The sequence below is a fragment of the Cetorhinus maximus genome, chromosome 9 (assembly GCF_964194155.1).
Source record: "Cetorhinus maximus chromosome 9, sCetMax3.hap1.1, whole genome shotgun sequence".
Taxonomy (NCBI): Eukaryota; Metazoa; Chordata; class Chondrichthyes; order Lamniformes; family Cetorhinidae; genus Cetorhinus; species Cetorhinus maximus.
Window position 1 is genome coordinate 76,368,113 of NC_135887.1, and position 24,565 is coordinate 76,392,677.

At 42.7% G+C, this 24,565-nt stretch overlaps 1 protein-coding gene across 1 annotated transcript in view; it reads right to left on the minus strand.

Moving 5' to 3' along the window:
* The window catches only part of LOC144685064 (activating molecule in BECN1-regulated autophagy protein 1-like), a 400,294-nt gene that overhangs the window by 217,072 nt on the left and 158,657 nt on the right, over positions 1–24,565 (minus strand). The window contains exon 10 of the mRNA XM_078549599.1: positions 16,944–17,117. Coding sequence (XP_078405725.1) covers positions 16,944–17,117 — 174 coding nt within the window. The remainder of the gene's footprint in view (positions 1–16,943; positions 17,118–24,565) is intronic.

Sequence of the window (24,565 nt, forward strand, 5' to 3'; positions counted from 1 at the left end):
ATCATTCTGCATACGCAGAAAATAGGGCGCTTTAACTGGGCATGTAAAATCAGGGCAGGTTTCAAGTGAAAAATACAGGAAGCAAAATCCAACTCATGAATTGAACCTTCAGTGAGAAGTTGAAACTTATGCTTCAGGCCTCAGAAGAGTTGGCTTCCAGGACAGGAGAGAGAGATTTCAACAGCACAAAGACAACTTTAATAATTTTGAATTAAATTGATTTATATTTGCCATTTATGAATTTATATTTCCAATTGGGTCAAAAAACAAGATCTTGCCAAAAACGGGAATGGAGAATCATTTGGGCAATTTCATTGGTTACTTTTGTACAGATATGCCGTTTGTGACCAGAGCTTTTAAAGGAAGTGTGATCATTTTGGGTTTTTTGAAAATTAGAGATTGTTAACTAGCATAATATCCTACTTATGTAGTGGATGGAGCTGATTTTTAATTGCCTCTTATTTAACCAATGGAATATCTGCCATGATAGGTATGGCTAATCTTGGCTACTTGAGGCAATTATATTCTTTACAGACAGTTTTGAAGAATGGTGCTTTGATATATGATACCAAGTTTCAGCTTTGATGTTACCAATATATTCTAGATGCAATCTATTAAATTCAAAAGAAAGGCATCTACTTGAATTACATTTTCCACCTACTTGGTAACTGTCTTAAAATTAGCAACTTCTCCAAATCAAAATCTCATGCCCAACAAGGGCAGTGTTATAGGTTAAATGCTCTTTATAAAATGCCAATAATTGCTATGGACTGACTATGAACAGTATTCTATTAAGAGACCCCAGCTATTTCTCCTGACCAAAGATAAAGACTTCGATCTGCACAATTTAAAAGTGCAGACATCAGTTTTTCACTACATTCTTCCCTCAACAATTTACAAAGAATAGCATGTGTTGTAAATGTTATAATCTCTGAAGAGATGTTGCAAGCCAATTCCTTTGAGTTTTGAATTACTATCCGTGCTCAGAATTAACAAAACAGTACATATATGTGCAGCACAAACTTATGCTTATGTGGGTACTGCATTCTAAGAAATAGAAACTTTCAGAAAGGTAAGGCTTCAAGTAAGACGCAATTTTTAAAGCAGATGCCCTCATCTAGCTTGGCCCACAGCTTTATAGCACATAACTTCTCATTACTTGATATTCTCTGCTTTTCCACCCCAGTGGATTTCCTCCAATTCATTCAAAGATTAGCAACATTTACTAGTTGGTGAAGGAATAAAATTTTATCAGCTTCTGACATGTGATTGCAATTTACTTTGCTTTCAAAATAAGCTCATGGTATTTCCGTGTCGGAAGGAACATTTTTCAATGATAATACAATTCAATGTTGCAGCTCAGATAGAAGTGAATGAAGGATTGTAGCCCTGCTGCCTAATGCTAATGATGAATTGAATGGCTCCCAACTCAGTCCTCTTCCGGGAGTAAGTGTAAGTTACACAAAACCCAATTGCTAAAGTCACAACTAATAAGTAGTTATTATTTTATTAATTATTCCTTAATAATTAGTCATTTATTTGCTTAGATACAAGGAAGAGAGAGCACTCATTCCATAAGTAAACGCAACTGCTTTCCAGGTTTCATAACCAACAGGGACATCCATATTTTTTTCCATACATTTAGTTAGCAGCATTCCCTAAAGGTAATCCTATCATTCATCCCCTTATCCAGCCAACTCACAAGCCACATAAGAAGAGACATGTAGGAGTTGGTGGATTAAGAGTCTTCAACCTGTCTTCCTCTTTCCAGGATAGGGCTGTTCATTTACAAAATACTTGAGACTTGTGTATTTTGTTGAAAGACTTTCTTCTAATCAAGGTGCTCTGGATAAAGGCCTCAGACCACCATCAACATTAGAATCCTTCCTAGCTAGGCTTGCATTGCAGAACAAGGTCACCTCTTTCACTTGTGTTTTTGACTTTGATGAGCAATACTAACATGAGTAATTGGAAGAAAAAATAGGAGACAACCTATTATAAAGGTTGAGCGGGAGAGATAATATACCAAGGCAAAGGTTAAGAGACCAAGTATGTTTCCACTGTTGGAAATCTGCAAATGTCTGTGTACTGAATGGGCTATGGAGCAATCAACAGCCTGTTTAACCTTTGTTGGCCCAATCACAGACTCACCTCCTATGTCCTATGACCCTGAGGAAAGCCAAGTCCATTGCAGTGTTTCTGCTTGAAAATGACTCCAGTATCTCTGAGTTTCTATGGAAATCATACTAGAGCCAGTCATGATAGGATACTACATTGCAAATCATTTGACACCAGATCATCTGCATTCAGTTTACCCGAGTCCAAACGTATTGGAAAATATCCAGAGAGCGCTCAGTCCCCTTCTAGGAGCAACTATTGAGTCAAGCTTTTCTTTAAATTATTTCTCTTCTGAGAACACGATGCATGATTAGTTGCAGACTGTCTCACGTCCCCGTGAAGATTACAGCAAGATGACAACCTAAGGCTGTCCAGCATCTTCAAGAAATTTTTTATCCCTTCGCCCACTTGACAGTGCAGAGTTTTTTAGTTAACTTTTAGATTTTGATTCTCCATTTCTCTTCCCCCCTGATTTCTACCTCAGTGATTTATGAGGGGTCTCAATTTTAAGGTTAGATGCCACATCACTAGTATGGATATGACACCAACTGCCTATATTTGATTCAAACACTTCTCTCTGCTTTTTATTCCAACACACAATTCCAGTTTTATCTAGGAAAGCTGCACTGTTTCTATAAAATCTACTCTCATTGCAACCTTTACTGGCTGTCACCCACTTATATTTGTTGATCATGCAAAAGTGGCTTCTATTAATTATATGTAGCCACTCTATATGCATACTGAGTGCTGCCATGAAATAAACAGTTCAAATGATGACTTGCTGGAAAAAAGAACTGCCTACTGCACTAACTCACTACATAGACTAGAAAGACTCAAATTCAATTCAGTATATGTTCAATTAGCTGATCTCATCTCAGGAACTATAACTGGCTCCAGCATCAGAATAGGATCTGAGATGTGGTAGATGGGAGAGAATCAGGTCAGGTTTCTGTTACCCAGTAGCCCCTAAAGGCATGGCATCATAACCTTGATTATTCCTCATCTCCATCCAGGTCTCAACTGTTTAGATCATAACATTTCTTTCTATCAGCCACACTGCACACAAATAGTGGTTGTTTCATTGAACTCTAGATTGGGCAATGCCAGTTAAAACAATTGGGGTTTTCATGCACCTTTAGCTTTATGCATACAAAGCATGGCAATTTAATGAAGGTTCATACAGCAGCAGACTTGTAAACAAAATACCTAAGAATGAGAAAATCGGGATAAATGGAGTGAGCATTCTTTAACTGTTGCAAGAATTATTCTTCTAAAGAAAATCTCAGGCTTCAAATAATTTCTACTTAAAACATGTAGAAGATTGGTCTCCAACATATAGCAATTCTTTTATTTGTTTACAAATTCAAAGCAATTCCACATGGACAAAAATGTGATAATGTGGCTCCATTTTATTATTCAAAGACTTTCCAAATAATTTTCCAATGAATAAAGTCTCTTTCTGCATGTGGAAAAGTTTTAAGCAGCAGTTAATTGCTGTTGACAAATGAATGGAAAGGCCAGCCCTCCCATATTTTTAACTATAACATACACAGTGAAATAATAATGACAAGTGTGTACAGTTCAAATGCACTTTCCTAGAAAATTAATACATTTCAGAATCAGATTGCTCTACCATTCTACGTAGTTCCAGCAAGCAGAACATTGTGATCTGCTGACAAAATAACTTTATGGCAAGAAATAGCTGCCCTTAGCAAGTGGAAAACAGACACTTTGAAGCCAGTTTTCAATTGAGGGAGAGGAATTGGCAAAGCTAAGAATTGGAAATAGGATGCATACAGTAGCTAATAATAAATACCCAGAGCGGATATGAAGGCAGAGTGAGTTCAGATGACATCATTAGCAATATTTTGTCAAAGTATTTCAGTCCATTGCCACAATTATTAGCTGAACTCATATCTAATTATCCATGTATCAGCATAGCAGATTGGTTGCTCTATAGCTTCTCCATCAATTTTCACAAAATATAAAGAATTGGCAACTGTTTAACAGCACTCCAGTTTTGTACGATCTGATCAATCTTCCAATTCAAAATTACAGTGCCATGTAAAACTTAGGGAGGCAATTTGGCAGTGAATGCGAATATGGTACAAACAGCCAGTTTGAAATTTATTCAAATTCAAACCTCCCTAAGAAAATGGTGTAGAGAGTTGTGTCACGATATCATGCAGGGCCCTTAAACTGCTCACGTGAAACATCTAGCTCCTACCCTCCTAATTCCAGAAGTAGAAATACTATAACAGGGATGCATTCTGTCCAAAAACTTTTACTGTTCAGTACAAGTGCCTAGAGAAAAACTTATCGCTTGCCCATTTTTGTTGCTGCAGTTCTATAAAGATAAACCACTGAATGATTTGCAAATATATCTCAGGTTCTATCAAGATTGACATGTTTATGGCTAATTAATATAGAATGGCAAATGACAAGATTTTTCCGTTCCTTTTAAAGACGCCAGTGCTGCAGGTATGTTTTTTACACTTTAATTTACTAATCAGTTCTGCTGTGTTGTCTTTCAGTTTAATGGAGACAATGTTATTCCCATTTGAGAATAATTAAAACTTTATAAAAAGTGAAGAGGAGGTGGTGATGATTTGCAACAGTCATTCATATATAGCAGCTGTTGTTTTATACTATTCCTAATTGAATGGAAGAATTACTGCAGGAACTTATTAACTAGAATCACAAGAACATGAAAGCCATCAATTACACACAATAATGTTGCAACCAAAAAATATTTTGCAGCAAAAAGACAGTTAAATCACTCATTAAAGACAGGGTGTAGATCTGTTAAAATTAGCAATTAAATACCATCTGAAATAACTAGATTGATTTAATTTGACATCTGACATAAACATACTTCAAAATGATGCAAACACACACAAATACAAGAAGTCACTTGGTAGCACCGAACTGAAATACTGGTGAAAAGAGAAACATGTTGCCGAAGCTTTTCATCTTGCAAGAATGCCAAATTTCAAATGATCACAATTTATACTACAGGAAAAATGCATGCTCATTAGTTGACTCCGATTGGCCAAGGCATTTCCTTGGAGAAAGCAAAGCCTACTACATAATTGAGAAAGGATGTGTATGAATTTCAGTGTTGGTGCAATGTTGGTATGTACACTGATCGAATCAAGCAGCATGTCCCTTCAGTAGTTTGTAATAGGCAGTGTACACACTGTACTCAACCAGGGCGTGCTTGCAAGAGCCAAAACAAAACATCTACTGTTGGATGTGATTCCGCAATTGGGCAGCACTTGCTGAAAAATCATGACTGCACTAAGAGTTACACCAACAACCAATTTAAGATAATCAGTGGAGCTCATAATTTGATAAAAGCAAAAAACTGCGGATGCTAGAAATCCAAAACAAAAACAAAAATACCTGGAAAAACTCAGCAGGTCTGGCAGCATCTGTGGAGAGGAGCACAGTTAACGTTTCGAGTCCACATGACTCTTCAACAGAACTGATAATTTGGCTCATTTACACTTGCTAGAAGCAACATACGTTCATATGCAGGGACCCATTCTCTGTAAACAAAAGCAATATTTTCCAAGCCTTGCACCATTTCGCAATTACCCAGAAGCCTGGGGAGCCTGTACTTCCCTGTTGCTTTCTCCATGGCAACACCTCAGCCAGAATTGACTTGCCAAGGAATAAGCACCCTTTTCTCCTGTAGTATAAATTGTTGCGATCATTTGAAATTTGGCATTCTTGCATTTGTTGAGTGCTGATGGGTGGGGAGAGAGTGACCGTCCTTGACATCAAGGTAGCATTTGACCGTGTGTGGCATCAAGGAGCCCTAGCAAAACTGGAGTCAATGGGAATCGGTGGGGGGGCGGGGTGGTGAAATCTCCACTGGTTGGAGTCAAAGCTAGGACAAAAAGGAAGATGGTTGCAGTTATTGGAGGTCAATCATGTCAGTCCCAGGACATAACTGCAGGAGTTTGTCAGAGTAGTGTCCTGGGTCCAGCTGCTTGGACTGATAAGTGGCAAGAAATATTCGTGCTGCACAAGTGCCAAGCAATGACTATCTCCAGCGGAGAAAATCTAACCATCTCCCCATGGCATTCAATGGCATTACCATTGCTGAATCCTCCACTATCAACACCCTGTGGGTTACCATTAACCAGAAGCTGAACTGGACTAGCTATATAAATACTGTGGCCACAAGAACAGGTCAGAAGCTGGGAATTCTGTGGTGAGTAACTCACCTCCTGACTCCCCAAAGCCTGTTCACCATTTACAAGGCTCAAGTCAGGAGTGTGATGGAATACTCTCCACTTGCCTGGGTGAGTGCAGCTCCAACAACACTCAAGAAGCTTGACACCATCCAGGACAAAGCACCCTGCTTGATTGGCACCCCGTCCACCACCTTAGATATTCACTCCCTTCACAGCCGAAGCAAGAAGGAGTTAGATATAGCTCTTGGGGTGAAAGGGATCAAAGGGTATGGGGAGAAAGCCGGAGCAGGCTATTGAGTTGGATGATCAGCCGTGATCATAATGAATGACAGAGCAGGCTCGAAGGGCTGAATGGCCTACTCCTGCTCCTAGTTTCTATAGTGGCAACAGCATGTACCATCTACAAGGTGCACTGTAACAATGCACCAAGGCTTCTTCGACAGTACCTTTCAAACCCACTTCCCAAACCACCTGTAAGGGCAAGGGCAGCAGATGCATGGGGACACCACCATCTCTAAGTCCCCCAAGCCACCCACAATCCTGACTTGGAACTGCCTCGCTGTCTCTTCACTGTCGCTGGGTCAAGGAACTCCCTTCATAACAGCGCTGGGAATGTTCCTACACCTTGTAGATTGCAGTGGCTCACCACCAACTTCTCAAGAGCAGTTACAGATGGGCAATAAATGCTGACCTAGCCGGTGACATTCACATCCAGTGAAAGAATAAATAAAAAAACAGACAAAAAGCTTCAAAAACATGTCTCTCTTTTCAGAAAATACAAATACAAGCCTTATATTGGTGCGTCCTTTGTGCACAGCACCTATTTGTGGTAACTGACTATGCAGTTGCTGTAAATGAACAATAAATAGGTAAATGCTTCAATGTTCTATGCCTGCTATGTGGTGGCCGTCAAAATCAAGCAGTGTCTGCACAAAATTATGTTCAACAGACTTAAGAGTAGGGATTGATACAGAACTGAGTAATCATAGACCACCTATTTCCCGTAACCTCTTTATATTCATAATAGTTTCCCTGATAAGTGCAGTTCACCTATAGAAGCCAAATATGCATTAAGGAAAAGGCATTTGATTCATTAAGCCAAGTCTCTCAAATAGACCATGATTTTCATTTTAATCTCCTGATGTTAGAAGATAGCCACAGGATCACAGTCTGACAAATGCAACTCAGATTTTTTATCCTTCTGAACTCAAAGCCAATCAAGAAAGCTCAACATGATTTTTTAAAAATTCATTCATGGGATGTGGGCAAAGTTGGCTAGGCCAACATTTATTGCCCATTCCAAATTGTCCTTGAAAAGATGGCGGTGAGCTGCCTTCTTGAACTACTGCAGTCCATGTCGTGTAAGTACACCCACAATGCTGTTAGGCAGGCAGTTCCAGGATTTTGACCCAACAACAGTGAAGGAGCTGTGATATTTTTCCAAGTCAGGATGGTGAGTGGACTAGAGGGGAAATTCCAGGTCGTCGTGCTCCCACGTGTCTGCTGCTCTTGTCCTTTTAGATGGTAGTGGTCGTGGCTTTGGAAGGTGCTGTCTAAGGAGGCTTGGTGAGTTCCTGCACTGCATCTTGGTAGATGGTACACACTGCTGCCACTGTGCTTCGGCAGTGGACGGAGTGATTGTGGATAGGGTGCCAATCAAGTGGGCTACTTTGTCCGGGATTGTGTCAAGCTTCATGGTGTCAAGCTGCACTCATCCAGGCAAGTGGTGAGTATTCCATCACACTCCTGACTTGTGCCTTGCAGATGGCGAACAGGCTTTGGGGAGTTAGGAGGGGAGTCACTCGTCACAGGATTCCTAGCCTCTGATCTGCTCTTGTAGCCACAGTATTTATATGGCTAGTCCAGTTCAGTTTCTGGTCAATGGTAACCCCCCCCAGGATGCTCATAGAGGGAGATTCAGAGGTGGTAATGCCATTGAATGTTAAGGGGCGATGATTAGATTCTCTCTTGTTGGAAATGGTCATTGCCTGGCACTTGTGTGGCACGAATGTTACTTGCCATTTGTCAGCCCAAGTCCGGATATTGTCCAGCTCTTGCTGTAGTTGGACATGGGCTGCTTCAGTATCTGAGGAGTGACAAATAGTGAACATTGTGCAATCATCAGCGAACATCCTCACTTCTGACCTTATGATGAAAGGAAGGACAATGATGAAGCAGTTGAAAATGGGTGGGCCTAGGATACTACACTGAGGAACACCAGTAGGACACTACAGTGAGGAACACGACCTGGAAGTTTCCCTCCAAGCTACTCGCCATCCTGACGTGGAAATATATCACAGTTCATTCACCGTCGCTGGGTCAAAGTTCTGGAACTCCCCCACCAAACAGCACTGTGGGTGTATCTACACCACATGGATTGCAGCGGTTCAAGATGGCAGGTCACCACCACCTTCTCAAGGGCAGTTAGGGGTGGGCAACAAATGCTGGCCTAGACAGTGACGCCCATGAACAAATAAAAAAAAGCAGTAACAGGCCTCTGAACATAAAAACTAACAAGACTCTCAAACAAATTGAAGCCAGCTAGGAAAAATGATCAATTAAATTAAATATTTCAAAGCAGAAAGTCAGGAATTGAAACCTTCTCAACGGCCAGCATGATTCAATGAACAGTAGCCATTCTGAATGAGAAAAACTAAGCTTGCAAGATTTCAAAAGGTTTCCATAATCAGTTATTCCGGACCAAATTCAAATCTACAGTCTCAGCAACAACAGGGATAAAAGACAGCACATAAATTTCATAAATCAGGATATGATCAGGTGCCACAAAAAGTAGCCAAATTGATAGAAACAGCAGCAACATGGACTCTCAGAAAACTCAAAATTGCCTGATCCATTGTGTGCACCAGTTTCGTTCAAATGGTATCTCCGGGGCAGAGGTTTATAGGTTTGAGCTTGCAATCTAAACAGATATTCCAGTGCAGCACTGATAGAGTGTAGGGTTGGTGGTCTCATTTTCTCAATGCTCATTTAACATGCCTGTTTGGTGAGTATTAAAAAGCCAATCTCACTATCCAAAGAGGAACAGAGTTCTCCAACTAGTACCCTGATGAACAGTGCTCTCTCAACCATCACTGGCAAAAACAAATTAACTGATCATTGATGGGAGCTGCTGCTATGCACAAAATGGCTGCTACATTTGTTTACACCAAGTCACTGCACTGCAAAGTAAATAATTCATGAAAGTGCTTTGTGAGTTTGAGAGGTATGGTGTTAGGAGGTGTCTCTTAAAGAAGTCTTTGTAGTCTTCAGTAGGCTAGCTCCAAGGGCGGAATCATCCCAGATTTGCACTAAGTGCAGTGGCAGGCGCGAAAAAAGATGTTTTGCCCCACCGGCCACAATGGCGGGTTTTCGCACTGTATCATCCCCTTCCCACCTCAAATTATGCAGTCACGGGAAACATGCCGAACTGCTGGCAGCCGGCTTCCGATTAGCCCATCACGCTGTTACTGCTTCCTCACACCGGGAGCCCTATTTAAACTGTAGCCGCGAACACATTTCTCAATGCTTGCAGCTCAGGGCTGCTCTGCTGCAGACATGGCCACGAAAGCCAAGAAGAGTGCAGTCCCCCAATTCAGTGACGCATCCCTGGGACGCCTTCTGGACGCTCTGGAGACCCGCCATGATGTCCCCTACCCTTACTCCGGCCACAGGAGACCCATCAATGTCACCAGTCTGGCTTGGGAGGTGGTGGCAGAGGTGGTCAGTGCCAATGCAGCCCACAAAGGGTCAGCCATATAGCGCAGAAAACAGATGAATGATCTTATCCGTGCTGCCAGGGTAAGTGAACTATTTCATCAGTCTAAACTCATCCATTCACAAGCCCATCACACATTCACTGGCATCTCACTCACTGCCAGCTCAAGGGACATCACCACTCACTCTCTCACAGACCCTCACATCTCCATCTGGCCTCATCTCCTCTGGAGATAGCTTCTTCACCCTGTCCATGGCTCCACTCAGCACATATGCACGCCTGGCACCCTTCTCATTTGGTCTGGCATGCGCCTTGCTCACACTCTCTCCATCTGTCTTTATGCAAGACAAGATCAATAGTAGAGGGGTTATCTTGACTCCCTTCTCTCTCCCCTTGTCCAGTCCCTTCCCACCTACATCCGTGATTCCTCTGACACCTTACGTCACATCAACAATTTCCAGTTCCCTGGCCCCAACCGCTTCCTCTTCACCATGGATGTCCAATCCCTCTACACCTCCATCCCCCACCAGGATGGTCTGAGGGCCCTTAGCTTCTTCCTTGAACAGAGGCCCCAACAATCCCCATCCACCACTACTCTCCTCCGTCTGGCTGAACTTGTTCTCACACTGAACAATTTCTCCTTTAACTCCTCTCACTTCCTCCAAATAAAAGGTGTGGCTATGGGTACTCGCATGGGCCCCAGCTATGCCTGTTTCTTTATGGGGTATGTGGTACATTCCTTGTTCCAGTCCTACTCCGGCCCCCTCCCACAACTCTTTCTCCGGTACATCGATGATTACTTCGGTGCTGCTTCATGCTCTCGTCGGGACCTGGAAAAATTTATTAATTTTGCTTCCAATCTCCACCCCTCCATCATCTTCACATGGTCCATCTCTGACACTTCTCTTCCCTTCCTTGACCTCTCTGTCTCAATTTCTGATGATAGACTGTCCACCAATATCCATTACAAGCCTACCGACTCCCACAGCTACCTCGACTACAGTTCCTCACACCCCGCTTCCTGTAAAGACTCCATCCCATTCTCTCAGTTCCTTCGCCTCCGTCGCATCTGTTCTGATGACGCTACCTTCAAAAACAGCTCCTCTGACATGTCCTCCTTCTTCCTTAACCGAGGTTTTCCATCCACGGTCGTTGACAGGGCCCTCAACTGTGTCCGGCCCATATCCCGCGCATCCTCCCTCACGCCTTCTCCTCCTTCCCAGAAACATGATAGGGTCCCTCTTGTCCTCACTTATCACCCCACCAGCCTCCGCATTCAAAGGATCATCCTCCGCCATTTCCGCCAACTCCAGCATGATGCCACCACCAAACATATCTTCCCTTCACCCCCCTTGACGGCATTCCGTAGGGATCGTTCCCTCCGGGACACCCTGGTCCACTCCTCCATCACCCCCTACTCCTCAACCCCCACTTATGGCACCTCCCCATGCCCATGCAGAAGATGCAACACCTGCCCCTTCACTTCCTCTCTCCTCACCGTCCAAGGGCCCAAACACTCCTTTCAAGTGAAGCAGCATTTCACTTGCATTTCCCCTAACTTAGTCTACTGCATTCGTTGCTCCCAATGCGGTCTCCTCTACATTGGAGAGACCAAACGCAAACTGGGCGACCGTTTTGCGGAACACCTGCGGTCTGTCCGCAAGAAAGACCCAAACCTCCCTGTCGCTTGCCATTTTAACACTCCACCCTGTTCTCTTGCCCACATGTCTGTCCTTGGCTTGCTGCATTGTTCCAGTGAAGCCCAACGCAAACTGGAGGAACAGCACCTCATCTTCCGACTAGGCACTTTACAGCCTTCTGGGCTGAATATTGAATTCAACAACTTTAGATCTTAAACTCCCCCTCCCCCCATCCCCACCCCGTTTCTTTTCCCCCCCCACCCGCCTTTTTTTTCAATAATTTATATAGATTCTTCTTTCCCCACCTATTTCCATTATTTTTAAATCTAAAACTAAAACCTTTAGTCTTTCCACCCCACCCCCACTAGAGCTGTACTTTGAATATCCTGTCTTGCATTCTTAATTAGCACTTTTCTCAGACAAAGACCACCACCTTCAACACCTCTTTGACCCTTTTGTCTCTGACATCTTTTGATTATCTGCTCACACCACACCCTCAATGTGTCTCTTCCCCCCCACCCACCTTAAACCAATTTATATTTCTCCCTTGTTGAAACTATGCTTCAGTTCTGCTGAAGGGCCATGAGGGCTCGAAACGTTGACTGATATCTTCTCCGCCGATGCTGCCAGACTTGCTGAGTTTTTCCAGGTAATTCTGTTTTTATTTTGTTTTCAATAGTAGAGGGGGTTGTGGAGTGCTGGACATCAAGGTTTTCATTCTAATCGAGCACTGGGAGTTGAAGCTGGTTGGAGAGGATGTGGACTGTTCCTGTGGCAACTGGGAGGTTGGCAGCAAAAACCCACATGAGGATCCTGCACCACATCATCCCTCTCTCAATGCTACTCTGAGTCCACTATTCTGTGTTCAACTCAGCGGCCAAGCACTAATAATCTCCATTTTCCGTCCTAGGCACATCTGCCAAGTCGCTGTCAGGCAATCTTAACCCTGACCCCAGCACCGAGATAACCTCAGAAGATGACCCTGAGCGCAGCACCATTGAAGACCTGTCACGGTGCTCACCCACACCCTCCACCAGCAAGACAACATGCCTGGGTGGGGCCTAGATATAGTGTGGCCTCGGGAACACAATCTGGTGAGCGTACCACACAATATGTTCCACAACAGGTCACCAGCACTGAGGACTGCTAGAGGCAAGGAATTGCAGTCCGAGTCAGGTGATAAGCCTCTGGACTCGGTCCTCATTTAGTTGGCAGAGCTGCAAAAAATCACAGGTACATCAGGAAAGGATGTCTGATTCACTCCTCAGATTGCAAGGAATGGTGGAGAAGTCTGCCGCCTTCAGTCTGAGGCGATAGCGTGGCATGCCAAGGCACCAAGGCTAACATTAGCAGGATGGCGGCCGCCATGGAGACCTTGGTCCAGGACATTGGTCCTGCACTGCAGCAAACTCCATTGCTGACACCAAAGTTAGCCTCTAACGGTGTCAACGCGAGAGGGGCGTGGGGCAGCTCTCCCTCACTCCAACTTCCCCATCTCCTCAATGAGTCAGCCAAGGGCCCTTGGGCACTCATAGGGAGGACCATCAGGAGCTCGACACCCCAGGGTCATCCACCCAGGTGACTCCAGGAATGTCCAGCCAATGCAAACCCCCTCTTCCTGTGATCCCTGCAGCTCCAGCTCCACAGGCTGAGGAGGGTGCAGTTGGCCCGCAGCGGGGCACACAAAATGTGAGGGGGCCCTCCATGCTTTGGCCCTCCAGAGAACGCATGCCCAGGTCATCACAGACAACAGGGCGTAGCAGTCAGCAGGCTGCCTCCACCTCCGCTGCGGATGTCCGTGGAGCACCAAAATGTGGTACAAATTTGCATTTGTACATAATGTTCACTATTGTAAATAAACTCCCCAGAATATCTCCTTGCCTATGGCTCCTTGTTATGATGAGCAGTGTTCATGTCACTCAGATGTGAAACCTTGGTTCCTTCACAAGATAAAGACAGGCATCTCAGTCCAGAGCCTCTTCCCTGTGCAGTGTATAACCTTCAGACCAAAGTGATGGTCCGGCTTCACACTCACTGGACACATTAGTGATTCCGGCACCTCAATGGTGCTGGTCATTGTTGCCAGAATGTCATAGGCAGGCATCACAGAATTCCGTCATTCTCTGTGTGCTCTCAGCATCTTTAAGCTGGGGCTGGCCCCTATCTCTTCAGCATCTGTGACCAGTGACACTGTGCTCCTGAAGGGGAGAGGTGCTGAAGGTGGACAAAGGATCAGATAGAGTTTCACTGCTGCATCTCCATGATATGACCCTGATCACAGAGCGCAGGCAAGCTGCCCTCAGCCAGACAGAAGTCAGACATTCACAGAGGCAATGTGAAGATCTATGGAGTGTCCTCACTGCATCTCATCATCCTCCTGGAATCTAGCGACTATTAGGGCCTCCGCTGCATTTCCATGACAGGAGCCTGAGCACAGAGTATGTGCACTGCCATCAGCTATGCAGGAGTCAAACGTTCATAGATGCAAGGCGAAGATGTTGGGACTGTCCTCACTGCACCTCATCATCCTCCATGAAATTTGCAGCTGCAAGGGCCTCCCATGCGTGCCTGCCTCGTCTGGCCAGTGCTATGGCCTCATTGCCGGCATCCTCACCTTCGAGGATCTCATCACTGTCATCTGCTTCAACTTCCTCCTCATTGGAGGAGATATGCTGCTCTTCCATCTCCTCCTCAGGCAGTTCCTGCCTCCATTGCAGCGTCAGATTGTGTAGTGCTCAGCAAGCTACAATGATGCATGACACCTTCAGTGGGCTATATTGCAGTGCTTCACCAGACCGGTCGAGGCACCAGAACCTCATTTTAAAAGGCTCCATCAAAGTCTGGTTCGCGGCATGAGCCTTGTTATACTGTCTCTCTGCTGCAGTCGGAGGCCGCTGCACGGGCGTCATCAACCACATCCTCTGTGGGTAGCCCTTGTCCCCGAGGAGCCAACCTTCCCTGCAGCCTTTCTGGGCCCTGGAAGATGTCAGGGATCTGAGACCTGCTAAGAGTGTAGGAGTCATGAATGCTCCCTGGGAATCATGCACAGGCCTGTATAGGATGTGTTTGTGGTGGCTGCGCACCAGCTGAACATTCAGTGAGTTGTAGCCCCTGTGGGTGAAGTAGTTGATTGCTTGCTTTCACAGAGATCTAAGCACCATGTGAGTGCAGTCAATGCACCCTGCACCAGTGGAAAACCAGAGTTCTACACAAATCTCAGTACTGTTTCTTCCTGGCTTTTCTGATCCTGGGCGAAATGCACGAAGTTCTGTGCCTTCGTGAAAATGGCGTCCGTGATCTTCTGGATACACGTGCATGGAGGCTTGCAAGATCCTGCACAGATCACCTGTAGAGTCCTAGAAGGAGCTGTTAGAGGGAATTGAATAGGCACTTGGAGGATGAAGAGTTTATATGGTTATGGGCAAAATGTGTACACACAGGACTAAGCACTTACAAGCACGTGCATAATGGCATGAATAGCCTGCTTCTGTAGTGTAAGCTTCTATAATTCAACATACAGTTGCATGGAGTTTTCGCTAGGTTGCGTTGTTTTTTCCAAAGCAAATTTGTCCAAAATCAAACATACAAGTGCAAAAGATCTTGGACGTTCACATTCAAATGACATACAGTGCAAATCGAGCTTCCACGATTTTTTCAGCTAGTTTACCAAACATTGCATTCAAAGCTAGCCAAACCCATAAAATTGACCACATCCCACATCGAATTAATCACTATTGTGTCTGTTTGGTGTGCCTTCAAAGAAGTTCTTCAAATTAAACTGGTGCTTCTCAGCGCATTAATATATTAAAAGCTTTTGTTTTTTGTCGGTTACCAAGAAACTGACTATTGTACACCAATATAACTAGAAAATTGCTCTGTATAGCTTGTTTGTCATTATCAGTTATTTAAAATCAGGCAACTCACAGGTGGTGGACACTGAATAAAAATGATTATTTTGTGTGATTAAACCCATTTTAAGTTGTATTATTCAAACTGCGCCATTACCACTCTTAAATACATCAAGGAATATCTTTTAAATTATGTTCTAAAATGCTTCCCAATTTCATTGGTTTATGGCAGATTTTACATCTAGTGATATTGAATTGAATTCAAGTGGTGGATGGGGGAGGTGGGGGGCCCTTCTCAAAATTAGTGCATTTTGCACCTGGACCACTGATTGCACCCAAGCAAGTCTTTCTTTTTATGCTGAAAGTATCACATTCAGAAGTTATGACAGTAACATCAGCCAAGAAAGTAATTCCAAAATAATAAAATCAATTCCAAAATAACAAAGTAAATTATAAAATAACAATCCTTGAAACCAGAGGCCATGTCTCAGTCACCAACAACTGGAGCTGTTGGCTCTCTAGACCGTGACTCTAAGTAGGGAAGGCCATCATTCAAAAGCTCAGGACAAGGTGATCTACCAGATCTACATTTCAGTCAACATATTTGCAATTGTGACATGACCAAAATCTTTAAATGCTTCATGGAGATAGCATTACATAATATAAATAGGGATGAAATGTAAACAAGAGACTCAAATGAGACTTCTTTCTAGATTAAAATTAACATAGCACAGGAATTTCAGTTTTTGATATTTCATATTTTAATAAAAAGCCTTTCATAACTACAGTTATGTTTCTAAATGTACAGAAAAGTATATTTTTCCCAACTCTTATCATGAAAAGTCTTTTCAAAAATTTCATTTGTGCATGTGTGAGGTGGGGAGAGAGGATGTACAGCAGAACATAGCCACAAAACTAACACAATATTACTCCAGAACACCATTTATATAAAATTGTAGTTACACAAATGCAAAACAAAAACTAGTTTGGTATGATCTTTGCAAAAAGAATTTTCCAAGCCCCTTCTAACAGTGGTATATTGAAAAACTTTGCAGCTAATAGAAAGATATGTCTTCACAAGATTATAAGGCTCCCTAAGAATATACCTTTCCCCTTCTATTTAACATCCATCCATTCTTGGAGGAGAGACAAGGTGGTGTTGAGCTCCATGTGGTAATGATGTCAAATGGCATTCCACAGTTCAACTGACAGGAGCACTCCATGAAAGGAGGGGCAGAAATGAGGGGGAGGGAAGAAGCAGAGGGACAAGGGGGCGAGAGATGAGGAGAGGAAGAGGGCTAACATGGATCAGTGTATGCTTTAAACCACTACAGTGGAAAGCTCCACCTAGTGACCATGCGTAGCAGTTACTGCTAGCATGCCATGTGTATCAGAGAAGAATTCAACATGTACTTACTCAAAATCATCAAAATCCATATCAGCACCATCGATGGGCTGGGCCGGGCTGCTTGCTGAATTTTCCAAACTGGCTCGCATTCGGTTCGGCTGGTATCGCATCGAGCGCTGTCGAATACTGTCCCTACGTGAGAGGTACTGGATGATCCGATGGGCGTAATAGGCGGGGGATAACCTGAAAAGGTACAGGTATAGGATTTCAATTTAACTCAGCCCACTAGCTCAGGCCCAACTAATAATATCCTTTATATAATAATATCCTTTATTTTATAATAATCCTTTAGAAAGCTGCATTTACAAACGCAGGGCATGAAACGAGGAAGGCACATGAGATAGAACGCAATTCAAACACAGAAGCTCAATGTAAGTGGCACTACAGGGTCGGGTCACAACATGAATGTTAAGCAGCCAGAATGAACAGAAGATGTTATTAATAATACAGCAGTCAGAAAGAGTATGGCAATCTCTGTCATAATGGCTAGATCTACTACTCCATTACAGGATCATTGATCTCATTTCCTAATACTGTTAAAAGAGGCTTTGCTGGCAAGAGTGATTTGCCCAATTCTTCACTATTATTTGCAAACCTGTAGGCTACTGATTTTGGTTTTCCTCAGAAGGAAGTGAAACAAACTACCCCTTCCTTGCATCATAGAATGATAGTGCATAGAAAAAAGTCATCCCTCCATCAGCCTGTGCCGACTCTTTGAAGAAGCTACCCAATTACTCCCCAGTAATTTTTTCCTTTTCAAGTATTTATTTAATTCTCTTTTGAAAGTTAGTATTGAATCTGCAATCATTGCCTTTTCAGACAGTGCTTTCCATATCATAACATCTCACTGCATGTCTCTTCTCCTGGCTGTTTTGCCAGTTACCTCAAACTTGTGCCCTCTGGTTCCTGACCCACCTGCCAGTAGAAACAGTTTCTCTTCATGATTCTGAACACCTCTATTAAATTGTCACTCAGTCTTCCCTGTTCTAAAGAGCACAATCCTAGATCCTTAATTTCACCACACTAATGAAGTCTCTCATCTTTGGTGCCATTCCAGTAAATCCTTTCCAAGTCCTTGACAGGTTTCCTAAAATGCCGCGCCCAGGGTTGGACATTATATTCCAGCTGAGCCCTAACCCATGATATATAAAAGTTTCTCATAACTTCCTTCCAGTTACACTTTTTGCCTTTATTTGTTAGAGATTCCCACAAATTTTTAACAAGCATCTCATCAACATGTCATCCACCTTCAGATTTCTGTAAGCAAGTCACCTGGTGTCTCTGTTCTTGTGCACTGTTTAAAATTGTACCATTTAGTTTATGTTGTCTTTCCTCCTCCTTTCTTTCAAAAGGCATCACTTCATACTCCTCTGCATTAAATTTAATTTTCTACGCATCTTCCTACTTCACCAGTCTGTACTCTCCTGAAATCTGGTGTTATTTTCTTCACTACTTAATTTCAAATTTTGTGCCTTCTGCAAACTTCGAAATTATGTCCTGAATACCCAAGTCCAGGTCATTAACAGAGATGGTCCTAATACTGACCCCTGGGGAGCATCACAGCATTCTTAACTCCAGGCTGAGAATCAACCAGTCACCACTACTCTTTGCTATCTGTCCTTAAGCCAATTTCATATCCATGTTACCACTGCACCTTTAATCCCATAGGCTTCAATTCTGTTTAGAAGTCTATCACGTGATACATTGTCAGACATTTTTTCAAAGTCCAGGAACACAACTCTCTCCAACACTATCCTGATCAATCCTCAGTCACTTCACAAAGGAGGAAAAGCAAAAAAAAAAGTCACACTGGCACATTAGTTTGGTACAATGGACTACGGAAAAGGGGATATGATAAAGAGAAAACAGCTAAACAGACAGGCTACAAGTTATACTTTAATTGTGCACAATAAAAAAATATGAACATATGAAATAGGAGGTTAGTCAGCTCTTTGAGCCTGGTCTGGCATTCAATAAAATCATGGTTGCTCTTCTACCTCAGTGCAGCAGGGTGCACCTATCTCCACACTTCTCAATTCAGAGTGTCCAAAAACTTTTGGATTTGACTTTAATGCACTCAATGACTGAGCATCCAACAGATCTGTGGCAGCAAATTCCAAAGGTACACAGCCCTTCAAGTGAAAATATTTTTCATCTCCATCCTAATTATTTGTCCTTTATACTGAGACTGTGACCCCTGTTATAGGTTCCCCAACCAGGGGAAACATTCTCCCAGCAACTAACCTGTCAAGCCCACAAGAAGTTTGGGCTGAATCTTCTGTGGAGTGACAATCACGATTGGATTGCCACTCTGCTCCTATTTTCCTACCTTAGTCTGGAGCTCCATGTTTCTCACCCGGACTTCCAGCCCGACGTGCTGAGAAATATGGAGCACAGCTGCTCCTGGAGGCCTTTAGTGCAGTTCAGGGTCGTTGGAGGAAATGAAGCCACACACCCTTATGGCACTAGCTGCTGCAAACTGGCAAGTTTAAAATGCCCCAGCCATTTTAACAAGATAGGAGAGAAGGTAAATGTGTAAGGTAAGTTGGTGAGGGATCAGATCAGGTAGGGTAGCAGGGGTTGGATGGGGCTTGGGATTGTCAAGAGAGAAGTGGGTCAGTGGTGTGGATGGGGTTGGGGTCTGGTAGTCCATGAGTGTGGTCCGGTGGTCAGGGGCATGGGGTGGGGAGGGACCAGGGGTGTAGGGGCTGAGTAGCATGGTTACCCAGGAGTTAGAATTGGGTTTAATCCGACCAAATTTTCCTGGGTAACTATACAGCTAAAAGAATCAGAACCATCCAAAGTCTCTGACCTTACATCGAAGTTTCAGGGTTCCAGACACAGGGGATTGCCCACCGGAAGTTTGAACTGCCCAGGCAATCCTTGCGTGGGGCTCCCCAGCATATCTTGCGGGTACCTCCAGGGTATGATCCTCCAGGGACCAGAAGATCTGGGCCCATGTGTTTCAATGAGATCACCTCGCATTCTTTTAAAGCCGAGGGAATATAGCCATAGCCTACTCAATCTCTCTTCATAGGATGACACTCTCATCCCAGCAATAAGTGCAGTGAACCTTTATTGTACTCATCCTCACCACGCGAGTATATCCTTCCTTAGCTAACGAGACCTAAACTATTCACAGTATTCCAGTTATGGTCTCATCATGGTCCTATACAATTGTAGCAAGGCTTTTTTTTAAAAATCATATTCCGATCAATTTGCAATAAATGTTAACATATCATTTGCTTTCTTAATTGCTTGCTGTACCTGCATTTTAAACTTTGTCATTTGTGTCCAAGGGCAACCAGGTGCCTCTAAATGTCAACACTTCCCAGTCTCTCGCCATTTAAAAAAAACTATTGTGCATTTCTACTTTTCCTACCAAAATGGAAAACTCTCATTTCTCCACATTATATTCTCTGTGTATGGTCTTGCCTACTCACTTAATCTGCCTAAACTTTTTTGTATTGTGCCCTTTTCACAGATTACTTTCCCATATAGTTTTGCACCATAGGCAAACTTATACATATTGCACTTAGCCCCTCATTAAGTCACTGTTATAGCCTGCCAACCTCAAAATTGCCCATTTATTCCTATTCTGTTTCTGTCTGTTAAATATTCCCCAAACCATGCTAATATATTTTCCCAAACAACATGAGCCCAAATTTTGCGCAACAACCTCTTGCGCAGCAGCTTAGCAAATGCTTTTTGAAAATCCAAATACTCCACATCCAGTGGTTCCTCCTCATCTCCTTATTATGTGAAAACTGTGGCTCCATTGATAGCACTCACACCTCTCAGTCACATGGGTTCAAGTCCCACTCCAGAACTTGAGCACACATCCTAGTCATTCGATTCACCAGATTCAATTATTCCGATTCACCAATCCCAGTGCAGTTTAAGTGGAGCCCAACACAACAGGACAGCTCCCCTCTTGCCCCAGTACTAGTGCCAGAGTTCCATGCATCAAAACCTATGCTTGCCACACCACTCTTTCAGCCAGGCATTTACCCTTCTAATCTGTTTGTCCCTATGCCAATTTGTTACCCGGGTCACTTGCAATCTGGAGATCATCTGTGAAGTTTGTGTTTTAATTTCAACCCTAGCTCCTCAAGCTCTCTCAACAGAACCTTGTTCCTAGCTCTATTATAAAATTTTCTTTTAGAAAAATTGAATCTCAATTAATTTGACTTTTGTTTTATTTGAATGGGCAATCATAAGCATCACAAACCTTGTATCAGGTTCAGCCGGGTTTCACTGCAGAAGATCATTACAACAAATCACTGGCTGAAATTTTCCTGAAGACTGGTGCCAATATGTAACTTTGCTGTTGAGGTCCTAGTATGATGTAAATTAGGAGAAAAGCTATGGAGAACATAACCTACGGGGTTCCATAATTTTCCTGCAACTTGTGTCAGCCATTACTCAGCATTGATAATGGTTGGAAGCTATTATCATAGCTCTGTCCTCCACTTGAAAACAATGGCAACTGCAACTCTGCTGAATCCTTGACATTTTTCACACTGCTGTCACTTACATTTAAAAGTAATGGTACCAGTGGTTTGACTGAGACGTGTTTTATAGCTAACAGATTTAAAAATGAAACTACTCAAACAATTAAACATAGCCTTAGAGGCAGGCTCAGCAAACAAATGGAATCTCCATTCTTAAATTCTTGACATGCTCCAAATGGCAACAGGCCAGCTGATTTCACCAAGAGATCAGCCTAGAAGTAGCACTTCGAAAAAGTGCTGTACTTAGGATTTGCTTTAAAAGATGATTTTAAAACTTAAGATTTCCACATAACCAGTTCATGGAATCGCTGCAGGAAAAAATTGCCATAGCCTTTGCTTTGCCACTATCTTCAGACATCAATTTACAGTCCGAGTAGTTGATCTTACAGATGCAGGAAAGTCCATTTTCCAATTGCAGCTCTTTCAATGGAAACAAGCACTCTGTAATAATCACTGAATCTTTGACTTATAATGAGGTGAGAAATTTTAAAAACATTTTTTAAAAAAAATTTTTTCTTGGTGATTCATTTGAAATATACAATTTCTTAGTGCGGTCATTAAATGAACCATCAAGAAACAATATTAGCTTCAATGATCCCCAGAACCATCAGACTGTTTGCAAATATATGAATAACAAGTCCATAAACTTGATAAAAGACAGGATGTATGTTTTCCTCCTCACTGCTAACTAATATGCTGTTTATTGCAGGCAGCTCACAAATCTTTCAGGACTTATTGATCCACTTAACCTAAACCTCAACCAGAGCTTAATGAAATAGATCAAAGATGTTAGCCAAATATTCCTGAAGATTGTCTCTTGTATATGTTACCTACTTGTACACGTGCACCAGATGGCATGCCAAATACTATGCATAACCACAAGATGTACAATCGACAAGCAATCTTTGAGACAACATGGTGCATTTTTAATTTTGTAACAATAGACAATCCTTTTGTTTCATCTCTACAACTTTCAGTCTTCTGAAACCAACCAGTAGCAGCTGGGAGGTCAATTTATTGGACAATCCACTTCTAGAGCCCTATTAATGGCAATCAGATGGAAACGTGCAAATATATCACAGTAATGACTCCCGCTCAGAAATGTTCCTGTTCAGGAGTTCCTGGTCTTGGTTTTGCACTGCTCTGCAGAAGTGCTGCAAAGATTGGGCAATCAGCTATATGAGGGAACTAAACTTGGATCTCAGTTCTAGCACAGGGATCATCTTGGTGAATGCACAGTCATCATATTAATACAAGGGGAGACAATCGAAAAGGCAAATTGCAAGGTTCAATACACTAATCGGATCTGTGGCTGCAGTTAAAAAGCAAGCAGGGCATTGTAGTCCATCTTAATTTGCTCTCCTTCCTATATTACTTACACATGAACTAACTCAATGGCTTAGCACTTCGTCTTTTGACGTGGCGCATGACAGCCTTCTGGACTCAACATAAGAGTTCCAACAATTTTAGGTCACAACCTTTGCCTCCATCTTTTTACATGCGCTTTTTATTGCCGGGCCAGATCGTTTGTGGCTCGTTTCTTTCTTTAATCTTTCATTTTGTATTCAGATGGTTGCTATGTAGTCATTCACACCTCATCTGGACACATCTTTTGTTTCTTTACTATATCTATTATCTCTCCCTTTGGCTTCTGCACCATGAAATCTTTTGTGATTTAATCTCTCCTGCCCGCCACCCTATCACAGCCCTTCCATTTTGTTGTTCGTACCCTGTCCTCACTTGCACTGGCTTAAAACCTATTACATTTCTATCTTCCTTCAATTCTAATGAAAGATCATCTGAACCTGAAACGTCAACTCTGTTTTTCTCCACGTTACCTGACCTGCTTGGTGTTCCTGGCGCTTTTGTTTTTAACTCAAAAGCTGACTGCAAGAACACAGACAATTGTTCAAACAAACATTCTCTTTGGTTGAAAGAATACTCTGCGAGGTAGCAAATGAGGGAGGGGGAAAAGACATTTTTTTCCATTGCCAATGGGATCAAGATAAAATACCAAGCAAAGATGGTTCAGTTATACAGATGTGCCAATCTCAGTCTCATAAATCAAAAGACAAACTTTTAAAAATCAAAAATTGATATGTCATGATTCGCTTCCCCCCCACCCCCAACATAAATCAATAATAGTTTCACTTTAATCTCCAATGAGTCAAACTTTTGACAAAAAACTATACTGTTGTATCTGAAAATGCTTTACAACAAACAGTTAAATAATCCTACCAATTATCAGTTGTGCATTCTGTCTTAACAGACAGTGAATCATGTTTATGAACCGAGTATCTCTGGTTTGTGGAATAAGTGAATGAGTCAGATGCCTGGGGATGACCCATTCAAAAATCTTAATATTAGGTATGACTAACTACAGTTAACTTATATAGTACAAAGCAATTAATTTGTTTTTTTCCCTTCCTTTTCAGTTTTTTCACACAGCCCAGGATCACTGAATTTATCTTGTTCATTTTAACAGTGAGGATGACTGGGTTGTGGACTGAGACCAAAAGTAAAGCACTGTCAACCATAGCAACATTAATGGTAGAAATAGAAAGAATGAGAGAAACCGAGGCAGCCAGAGGGAGCAGGAGGTAGAGATAGCCAGCCAGCGAGAGAGCCATAAAAGGACAAAGGCCAAGAGAGAAAATGAGGCTGAGATAGCCAGATAGAGCGAGCAAGCCAGAGAAAAAGCACAAGGCGTGCAGCAATCTTAAAAGGGACAGTAAACAGGCTGTGTACAGAGAAAATTGAGCAGGAACATTGATTTCCAACCTAGGGTATTAAAATAGGTAAGTGCAGTGAATGAAGATGCATTAGTAATAATCTCCCATAGCTCTGTTGATTTAGGACAGTGCCATTGGATTGGCAAATTGCAAATATCTTATCATTATTTCAGAAGGGAGGGAGGGAGTAACAAGGTAACTTCACATCTGCCAGTCTAAAGTTATATTTCTTCCCCCCCACCCCACCCACCCTCTCTTCATTCATGGGATGCAGGTGTCAATGCAAGTCAGCATTTATTGTCCATCACCGATTACCCTAGAGAAAGGTGGTGGTGAGAAGTCTTCTTGAACTGCTGCTATCTGTCTGGTGCAAGGTGTACTGAGT